This window comes from Maylandia zebra, linkage group LG16, assembly GCF_041146795.1.
Source record: "Maylandia zebra isolate NMK-2024a linkage group LG16, Mzebra_GT3a, whole genome shotgun sequence".
NCBI classification, from domain to species: domain Eukaryota; kingdom Metazoa; phylum Chordata; class Actinopteri; order Cichliformes; family Cichlidae; genus Maylandia; species Maylandia zebra.
The window spans coordinates 17,394,200-17,405,033 of record NC_135182.1 but is presented as its reverse complement, the minus strand read 5'-3'; the positions used below and the strand labels follow the sequence as shown (position 1 = coordinate 17,405,033).

The 10,834-nt window shown below is 40.7% G+C and overlaps 1 protein-coding gene across 1 annotated transcript; it reads right to left on the bottom strand.

Moving 5' to 3' along the window:
* Nucleotides 1-609: 609 nt before the first annotated feature.
* cfap91 (cilia and flagella associated protein 91) lies at nt 610-10,831 on the bottom strand. Its single transcript, XM_004551376.4, has 17 exons — nt 10,639-10,831; nt 10,453-10,529; nt 10,032-10,180; nt 9,779-9,859; nt 9,584-9,640; nt 9,327-9,496; nt 3,798-3,975; nt 3,425-3,582; nt 3,164-3,325; nt 2,917-3,050; nt 2,337-2,450; nt 2,184-2,255; nt 1,946-2,092; nt 1,642-1,863; nt 1,262-1,410; nt 1,087-1,178; nt 610-917 (listed from the first exon to the last, which is right to left on the bottom strand). Exons 1-17 carry the CDS (start codon nt 10,724-10,726, stop codon nt 712-714), a joined length of 2,256 nt encoding a protein of 751 aa, XP_004551433.2. The 5' UTR covers nt 10,727-10,831; the 3' UTR covers nt 610-711.
* Between the last annotated feature and the right edge of the window lie 3 nt (nt 10,832-10,834).

The window sequence follows — 10,834 nt, the reverse complement described above, 5'->3', positions numbered from 1 at the left end:
TTAATGTAAGTTATAATCCTGTTTAAGAGTCTTCATGCTGCACGTTGTAAAATCAAAATATATAATAAGTACCAAAAGTCATTATGGAAAATGGCACCATTTAATGTTGAGCTGCGATTATTTTAATTGCTTGTGTGTTGCTGGGTATCTGTAATAATCCAATCAATCAAAAACAAACAAAAAACAAACACTGGATTATCACGTTTGAATTAGTTTTTGAGGCTTCATCATCATCAGAGTGATTTTCCCCTCAAAAACTGAAATAAATTGCACAATGCATTTTAAAGAAATACATAGCTAAATATAAATAAATAAAAAAAAACAGATGTAGCAAATATGACATAAATTAAAACACCTACAATAATAAAGATTTTTTCTAAATTCACCACAAGGTTCAATAATCCCCTTTTTCAAAATAAATAAATAAAATATATAATTTCTGGCAATTAATTCATGCCTATGCTTCAAAGGGTTCAAATACATCATCTACCGCATAAAACACAACATTTGTTCCCAAAACGTGGTGGAGTAAAAGCAGAAAGACTTCTTCAAACATTTCATGTCAAATTAAATTAAATTAATTACTGCTTAGAGTAAAAAAAAAACAACAACCCAGAATGATTATTAAACCATCACTTTAATAATATCACAACAACTTTTAGACATTATAGATTGCAATGCAGAACACTTTTAATATTCTAGTCCTCTCTTTTACTCAGTTTGAGCATCGTGCTGCTCTGCTTCCTTCCCCTGCAGCGGCTGGCTCATTGTCTCTTCCAGGACTTGACAGGACGCTTTTATACCAGGACAGGTAAATTTTGACGCTTCCAGAGTACTGTTCAGGAGCTCAGGAGCATTTGAAGTCCCTTGAATGATGTTCCGAGCTGCCTGTAAGTGTCTATGCTGCTTCTGGTGCACTGAAAATGCAAGGTCAGAAAAAATTAGGAAAGGATTTACCTTTAACTTAATCACTCCATCAACACTCCAATAAGTCATTTTAATTTCTATTTTAAAAACAAGGGCATTTATCTTTTACTAGTAAGTCATTTAATGCATTTTCGTGTGTTTCTAATTCTTGCTACAAACCTCTTTCCCTGACACCGATCTTCTTTACCTCCGGGATAAGGAAGCTGTACACCAGCTCAGACACAATCTCCTCCGACTGAAGATTATCCCGGCTACTCGCACACAAAAGTGATGTTTGTTAGTGTTACAATTCCTTAACACCAAGCAGCGACAGATATTCGAAGGTGCTTGTTACCTTTCCTCAATGGCATATGCGATGTCGTTGACCTCCTTTGCTCTCTTGTGGATCTCCTCCCGCGCCTGCTGGTCGGCTATGTGCTCAATGGTCCCCAAGATGATGTCTTCTAAATACATGTCCACAGTCTCCTGATGTACCTGTACCACCTGTGACAAGAAGTGAAGGGAACCCACAAACTCACACACCTTAAAATGGTAATAATAAGTACAATAATTGACAAAAAAAATAGAAAAATAAGTACGTTTTAATAAGCGATTTAGAGCTCAGTGACTCAGCTTGTTCCAAAGAGTTGGTGCTCTGACTGCAAATGCTTTGTTACCTCATTGTTACTGATCTCTGTTACCCTTTTACAACAGAACAATGACATGTGCACATACTTCTCTGAAGATCTCGTCTTCCTCTTTGCGTCTTCGCTCCTCTACCTGCCTCCTTCCGCTCTCCTCGGCCTCTTGCATCCGACGGTCTCTCTCAGCCAGCAGTGTAAAGGCGTGGATCCTTCGCTCATCCTGGAGACGAATCAGCTCCTTGGACAATGTGTCAAACACTTGTTCTAGTTCCGCTCCTACTACTCCGGCTTGATGCGCTTCCTGTTGAAAAATCTGAAAAGATGGAGAGAACGGGTATAAAGGTTGTTTGGATTTAGTACATTTTTGTCCACGTGGTCAGGTCCGTGTGTTTCACCTCAAGTCTGCGTTTGTCTCTTTGTTTATTCAGCATCATGACGTGCTCTTTGTCTGCCTTCTGTAGCTCCTGCTCTTCCCTCTTCAGGGCATGGACAGTCCTCAGTTCCTGGATGAGATCCTGATGTTTCTCCTTGCCCTTAAACATCTTTAGAACAGCAGAGATAAAAGTAAAAAGATAAGTGCTCAAAAACTGAGCAAGACTGAAACATTTATGTAGGAATGAAACACAGGTGGACCTCATACTGGATCCTTCGTCCTCGCAATAGTTTCTGCAAGAAGATTACAGCAAGTTCTTTCTCTTCTTCCCCCTAAAAAATAGAGAAATATTAATACAATAAATGTAATATTTACAAAGGAAGTCTCAGTAACAGTCAGAATAATTAACTGACCTCAGGTGGTGTTTCCACTGTGGGAGTGACAGGATGAGGAACAGGCGTCTCCTTTCTGAGAAGAAAACGTAAAGTCCTCAAAGATGCGTGGTCATCCTGCTTCTGCTTCAGATTCTGTGGAGCCAGAAGTGCCAGTATGTATGTATCTAAAACTTCAAAGATATACTTCAAGTGGATCTTGCATCAAACAAAATGGCTAAAATGTCAAATAATGACGTTGCTGTATATACATGAGCCAAAAGCTCAGGCTTCAGATTCCTGCCTGGTCTCTCACAATTTCTTCTGCTCTTGGCTCTGCCTGATGTTAATGAGAGCAGAGATCTTTACTGTGGTCATAACAGGTGCACAGAAGTACCATTGACCTGCAGTTCAAACCTTGTGTCTCCATGAGATAGCCAATCAGAAGTGTTGACTTCAGCTTGTTTCAGTGGGTGAATCGCCAGAGCCCAGCTTATGATAAGTAAGAGTTATTTTAAACTGTCAATTATTCAAAACTACTCCAGTAGTAATAAATATTGCATTGGACCTGAGCAACGTAGATCCACTTTAATGAACATCTATATTTTCTGTTCTGCCTTACCTTGTATTTCTTCAGCAACTGCACAGCTCTGCTCTCAGGAGGCTTCATCACATCCTCGGAGACTTTGGGTTTTGTTCTTTCTCTCTTTGACTTCAGTACTGAAGCACTGAGTTGCGCCTCTAGTTCTTCTAAACCTAACAAAGAATTAAAAATGATCTTAACAATGAATTTATGAAATTATCTGTGTGTGTTATACTGGAAATTACATACAAAATTTTTACTTCTGCAACAGCATTCAGATTCAAACCTTCATATGTGTCTAAGTAGCGTCTTGTTGACAGCATGCTGTTGATGTTCCTGTTGGGAAAAATGCCAATGCGGATCCTGGGGACATACGTCTGAGAGGCTATGACGCACCGTTCTAGCTTCCCCTCCACATTTTTCCTCTTAGCTTCTAATTTTCTCAGTGCTGCAGACAAAAATAAGAAAAGAAAAACAGAGGCAGTTGCCAAGGAGTGAGACTAGATATTAAATAATATACTTAACATTAGAGGGCTGGACGTCTTACACCTGTTGTAGTCAGCGTGTATTTTGTTTAGCTTGGTCTCCCTGTCTTCCTGGTGCTTAGAATATATCTGGTTCAGTCTGTCATTTGTGACATCTTTCTGAGCCTCATCTCTCTGCCTCAGAAGGTCCTTTAGCACCTCTAAACGAGCCTCTTGCAACCTAGCAGAGAAAATGTACGATAAAAACACAAAACACAACTGCTCCTTATCAGAGTGACAGGAGTGAACTGAAACAATGAAGGTGTGAAGCAATCAATACATGATGAAGTTTAAATCTGTGCCAAACAGTGCATCACCATCACTTTAAGCAGTAGGTTGCATCCCTATAAGTGTGTTTTCCAGTTAGATTAGCATTTCAGGTGCACTATCACTCACTTCTCGATTTCGCCTTCTCTGAAAGCCCACTCTTTGGCCTCCATCTCTTCCATTAAACGCCTCCTCTTGTCGAGCTGGCTCAGGTCACTCAGTGGAGGAAGACTGGCCTCCCAAGCTCGCTTGGCACGGGCACGCTGTATCATTTCCACTTCTGCAAGGCCTGCAGGCAGACCGTGACCTGAGGAATTTTCATTCAGAAAAAAAACTAATTACCGTATGCAACCCTGTCACAAAAAAGCAACACAGCTTAAAATGTAAATATATACAGATTGCAATCATAGCCCATATTTGCCTAAAAATAAACTTGACGCAAAAGTAAGGAAAATTTGCATTTTTTGTAACAAAGAAGAATCTTCTCCAAGCATGACATCCCAGTGAACTGCAAACCCAGACACACCCTCAGACAAAAACTGGTTCATCCCAAGGACAAAACTCGTAAACACAAGCTAAGCAATAAAGTGTATGCTGTGCAATGCAGTGAGGAACAGGTGGACCTCTAGTCTCCTGAGACCCACCCTATTCATTTATGTTCTCTGTCACGACATTTGTTTGTGGTCTGTGTCTTTTGACTAATATGGGGCGATCGTGGCTCAAGAGTTGGGAGTTCGCCTTGTAATCGGAAGGTTGCCGGTTCGAGCCCCAGCTTGGACAGCCTCGGTTGTTGTGTCCTTGGGCAAGACACTTCACCCGTTGCCTACTGGTGGTGGTCAGAGGGCCTGGTGGCGCCAGTGTCCGGCAGCCTCGCCTCTGTCAGTGCGCCCCAGGGTGGCTGTGGCTACAATGTAGCTTACCATCACCAGTGTGTGAATGTGTGCGTGAATGGGTGGATGACTGGATATGTAAAGCGCTTTGGGGTCCTTAGGGACTAGAAAAGCGCTATATAAATACAGGCCATTTACCATTTACCATTTAATTTGAGCTACCCTACGAAGTCCTCATGTGCTCAGTAGAGGACATCCTGGTCTTTCCAATGATATCTCATGATATCTCATGTGTTTGGGCGGCTTCTTCTAGTGCCAAAGATGCAGGAAATGACAAAAAAAAGTTAAAGCTGTTCTTAGGAAGCTACTCAATAAATAAAAGCAAGAAACAACATAGAAGAGCCACCTCGAAAGGACAACACTGGGCTGTACATCTGCACCTAAAAGGTAAAGGTCACTCTTTCAAGGATACCAATATTCACATTTTGGACTGAGAACATAGATTGTTTGAAAGAGGAGTAAAAGAGGCCATCTACTGTGAACAACCATCATTGAACAGAGGGAGTGGCTTCCCAGACGCCTCAACCCCCACTCATAGGTCACATGATAGGGTGAGACAAGTTCTTACGGTGTTTTCATCAGAAACCTCTGGGGGTAACATCACATGCCTTTTATCACACCTCGGGCTCATGTGATGACACACATTATGCTCTTAAGGGACAATCCCCACTAGGCTTTCAGTACCTGTGACCAGGGGCACCTCAAGAATTTTTTCATAAGGGTGGCCATACGGGGGCCATTAAAAACAGAACAGTGCAGGGGTGCAGCGAAGGGGAGGGGGTAATGATGGGAAATTGTGAGGAACGTACAAAGTGACACAATACGAAACCTTTTAGTTTTAGAACTGAAGAAGCCTCTTGGATGAGAGGTGAAACGTCTTCATGAAAGATGTCTAGTCGCTTTCCTTTCAAGCTCCTTGGAGTACCATGACCTGAGAGCCCACACAGACACATTTTCTCATGTGCTACTGAGTCAGTAGCAGAATAAGCTGCTCGCCATAGGCAGAGTCAATTTGGAAAGTTTTTCAAGCGAGCAACCCACATAGTCAAATCTGCTACTTAACCTAGAAATCCATTTTCCTTACAAACGTGGCAACATTTAAGGGAAATAAACAGGCTTTAACTGTGTAAGAGGTATTGCCATGAAGCACTGCCACAACTAAGAAATAATCAACCAAACTACTTGTACTATTTGTGCTAAGTGTAGTAAAAGATAAAATATCAAGCATTGACACTGAGACACTTCATACTTAAAAAAGTATCTTACTTTATAACTTGATACTAGAAAAACATTTTAAAATAGCTGGGACAACTAACACACTTAAAAAAGATTTAAATTATTTAAAAAATCCCTTTAGTACCATCACACAACTGAGCTAATCAGTAACGTGACAGGTTATATAAACAGTCCGAGCAACAATTTAAGAATAAGAGGAGTCAGAGAGTGCAACGTCCCCAACATGGCAAGGGCTATACCAGGGGTCAGCAACCTTTTACACCCAAAGACCCACTTGGACCCGGTTTCCACGCAAAAGAAAACACTGGGAGCCGCAAATACTTTTTGAAATCTAAAATGAAGATAACACTGTATATATTGCTCCCTCTTCACCGTCGTGGTGAAGAGGGAGCTGAGTGTAAAAGCGAAGCTCTCAATTTACCGGTCGATCTACGTCCCTACCCTCACCTATGGCCACGAGCTGTGGGTAGTGACCGAAAGAACGAGATCGCGGATACAAGCGGCAGAAATGAGCTTCCTCCGAAGGGTGGCTGGCCTCTCCCTTAGAGATAGGGTGAGAAGTTCGGCCATCCGGGAGGGGCTCAGAGTAGAGCAGCTGCTGCTCCACATCGAAAGGAGCCAGCTGAGGTGGTTCGGGCATCTGACAAGGATGCCCCCTGGGCGCCTCCTGGGTGAGGTGTTCCAGGCATGTCCCACCGGGAGGAGGCCCCGGGGCAGACCCAGGACACGCTGGAGAGATTATATCTCTCGGCCGGCCTGGGAACGCCTTGGTATTCCCCCCGATAAGCTGGAGGAGGTGGCTGGGGAGAGGGAGGTCTGGGCCTCTTTGCTTAGGCTGCTGCCCCCGCGACCCGGCCTCGGATAAAGCGGATGAAGATGGATGGATGGATGGATGGATGGATATTGTTTTTTTTACCTTTATGCTTTGTGTGAACAACTAAAGTAAGTAAGTAAAGTTTATTTATTAAGCGCTTTTCACAGACAGGCAGTCACAAAGTGCTGTACACAAATATTAAAATAAACAATACAATCAATAGACATTATACACAATGTAAAAGATCAAATGTAAAGAATGTAAAGAATATAAAATACGTAGATCAACAAAAGGCTTGTTTGAACAGAAAAGTTTTTAACTGCTTTTTAAAAGAATCCACAGAGCAACTAAGGTGTGTTGCTTATGAAATCCATGAAGTGCTACAGAGAAAATTACATTTTATTTATGTAATTAACACATTTTGAACTCTTAAAGAAATATAACAAAAGGAAAAACACCCAACTGAACTAAAATGATCCATGTAGCAAACAAAAACTGTTGTGATCCGCCACCCTTATATCACCTTTGGGCTTTTGAAGCCTTGGCCTGACTTTTAAAAAGTAATTGGAAAAAAAGCACTATGCTGCTAAAAAAAAAAAAAAAAAGATATTTGCAAAATTCTGCCTAAATATGTATTTTACCAGGTTAATGTGTGTGGCGGGGCGTGGTCTGCAGCGCCGCTGCAGGGGAGTCGGACACACCTGAGCGGCACCCGCAATCACGCCTCGCCGCCTTAAAGTCTGTGCTCTCTCTGCTGTTGTGTTGTCGGGCTGTGAGCTGAAAAGCTACAGCCGGCTGTATGCGTACAGCAACCGTGTGTGAAAAGTGGTCAATAAAGAGATGCTGAAAAGCGTGTTCATGGAAACATCGTCGGGTCTGCCGTGATATGTTTACAATAAGACTTATGGTCCCGAACCTCTGCGCACAGCGTCTGCAAATCGGGGCTTTCATCTTTACGCAGGACTGTAAGCTTTCATCTGTGAGGCGTGAGCGGTGTTTGTTTTTAACATAGTTCACGGTGGAGAACAGCTGCCGACATAATGTGGATCCGAAGATCCATAATTGGCCTACCTGGGTTTGAAAGTCTCGATAAATGCACGGCGTTTCGGCGGGTATACCGGCTTCCGCGAGTGTGACGCTTATTTTGAGCGATGAAAAAATAATAAGATATAATTTTATTTTCATATTTCAAAATCACAATAATCTTCCAATTTAGAACTACAAGTTAAAAAAAGAACTAAACACAAATAAAATGCACTTCAGCTAAATACTTCTAATTTATTTTCCCAAACCACCCGGAGCCGCAGTATAAGGACAAAAGAGCCGCATGCGGCTCCGGAGCCACAGGTTGCCGACCCCTGGGCTATACTAACACTGATACTTTATGCTGATGTCAATATTGTTAATATGGAAATCTAGTGTAGGACGTTCATCTTTTTGTGACATTGGGAAGTCATATAATGTAATGAAAAAATAATGTTTTAAAGAGCATGTTTATGACCCAATTTATGTGACCCTGACCTTTGACCTTGAAGCATTATATGCAAAACTTGTGTATTTTATTATCTTTACCCATATGATTGTAGCAGAAATGTCTTAAGATTTAAGATATATTCATGCAGTGTGAGATCTTGTGAAACTAGTTGTGATGTCGTAGGCCATCGTATTGAAAAATGAAGAAGTGCATTGTACAGTTCTCTCCAAACCCTTTTACATGATATATTACTAGATACGGCTTCTTTAATTTTTTTCCAAGCTCAGCTTTGACCTTGGGCACTAGCAGTGATGAACTGTGGATGCTTGATAACAAACATTTACAGCAGACAGACAAACAAACTGCACCAATTACATTTGTCGGGGGAATTTGTGGGGATAAGGCACTCTGGACCCAAGGCACAAACTTGAGAACTGAGACAATAAAAATTTCTCAGTTTAAAAATATGATATAGTCACTTATAGGCATATTGATCAATTGTGCAGTGACAAATGTTAGCAGTGTTATGGTAAAGCAGACAGACTGCAAAAGGTTCCACGAATATGTTTAAGGCATGGTTCTATCTTGTGAAGCAAAGCTCAACTTTATTTATGCATTTGCCTTATGATAGGGGTGTCAAATATAAGGCCCGGGGGCCGATATTTTTTACTGTCCACTATATAAATTTTAGTTTAAAAATAGATTTTAATCAATGAACAAAATCTTTATCTTGTTTTATAAATACAGGGCAGCGTGGGAAGTGAGCTTCCAGAATTTTTCTTTCTGTAATTTCCACATTTATCATTTAGAAAAACTGAGACATGCTGTTGAAATTGAACTTCTTCATCTTATATTAAGATATTTCAGTGATCTAATGTGCAGTTAAACGTCTTTACACTAATAGAAAGTGGAGTTTCAGTTATCCCTCCCACTCAAGATCAGCGTGGGTTGTATGTATTTTACTTGTACTTTCTTCCTGTACTAACTGTGATTTGTGGATGATGAACCTGTTGATGTTAACTATTTGTTTTTGCAACAATTTGTTTCTCAGTGAGTTTCTTATGCACAGGTTAGCCAGCACAGATGCATTATAAATTATGTTTAGTAAGTAAAAAAAAAAAAAAAAAAAAAGGATGGAGAGAAGAGAGCAAGATAATTATACTGCCAAGATCTAATAAAGTTGCTTATGAGTGTACCATCACGGTTCATATAACAGATAAAGAACACAATAAACATGCCTATACCCCAAGTCAAAGCTGCCATCTGCAGGAGCTCTGAGGGAGTAGTCCCGGGCTGAATCACATACTCGGGGCTGTATGGGTCTGTCTGTGTTTCACTTTCCCTGTAGTCTGTCTGGACCCCAACAGTGAAGTGGGTGGGTTTTTGCTCAGCATCAGACGTTATAAAGTCTTCTCTAAGGTGACACAAAAAACAGACATACTTCCAGAAAAAATAGCACAGTAGAAACAGCTGCACAACAAAGTAATGCAAAGAACCTCACCTCGGCAAAGCATAAATCACACTAGGAGGTATCTGCTGCCCAAAGGGAATGAGAGGGCTAAAGGGAACAAAGTGAAATACTATGTCATAGACTATATTGACATCTACATAAGTGGGGCAGTATGGCAGTTATCTTTAGTTTGTTGTGTTAGGAAAAACAGAACAAACAATCAGATTCTCAACTGGCTAGTCAAACCGTTTAAAGTATTTGCAGAAATCTGCTCCGGTTACACGGCACTCCTTGGTTTTCAGCCATGTTTGAGTGTTTGGAGAAATCCTGTCAAGAAGATAATCAAGATGTAATATATACATATTTTATCATTTATAATATATAATAGAGACATTAAAACATTACTTTATTTATTTTATTTATTTTGTCTGTAATGAGAGAAAGACTACATCTTAAAATGAAGCAACTTAGTATGTGCTTCATGTGCATGTTGTGTTACCCAGCCAGCTGCTGCAGGGCCTCTTTGCGCTGTTCTGTGTGGCCTCGCCACTGAAGATCAGTAAAGGCCGGCTGCGGGACTGCAGGGTCTACTTTAACAGTATAGCGTGGGTTGTCACTAAACATGGATGCAAACTCTGGTATTCTCCTCTGAGCGAAGAAGACGGAAACAATGTTAAAGAGTGCATTTCACATTTAATTTTTAGTTAAACAAAAGAGACAAAAAAAGCCCCTCTATATTATATTCAAAAGGTGGAAGAAAATATACATTATTACAATACAAGATAAATGCTCTGTATACTACAGGTTTAAATTAAAATAAAAATAAACTATAATATAATATAATAATGACAGCATTTTAAATCAACTTATCTTTTATTTAAAATGTAATAAATTTGAAATAAAGTATAGATACGACTTACTATTCGAGACCTGGACGCAAAGGCCTTGAAACTGGCCTTGGTGTGGTCTGCCTCCGATGACACTGTGTGAACCGGATCTGTGGAGGAACAGTTCAGGTGATGGCAACCGAGGCAGCTAAGTTCAGCTATTAGCCGTGCTCATTGGTGTGTTCGTTAGCTGTGCTAGTTAGTTCAAAGCTTACTCACCGTACAAGTAGTCATAAGCCCGTTCATGCAAAACAGCTGTACCAGCATCATTCTGCTTGGTAAACGTGTTAGTCACAGATGCGCACATTTTCTGTATTTAGTCAAACAATTGAGTATTTTTACAGCTAATTTTACATGCGGACGGCCCCTTCAACGACGTCGTTTTGACACTGTAGTCATGGAGACAATAAACTGA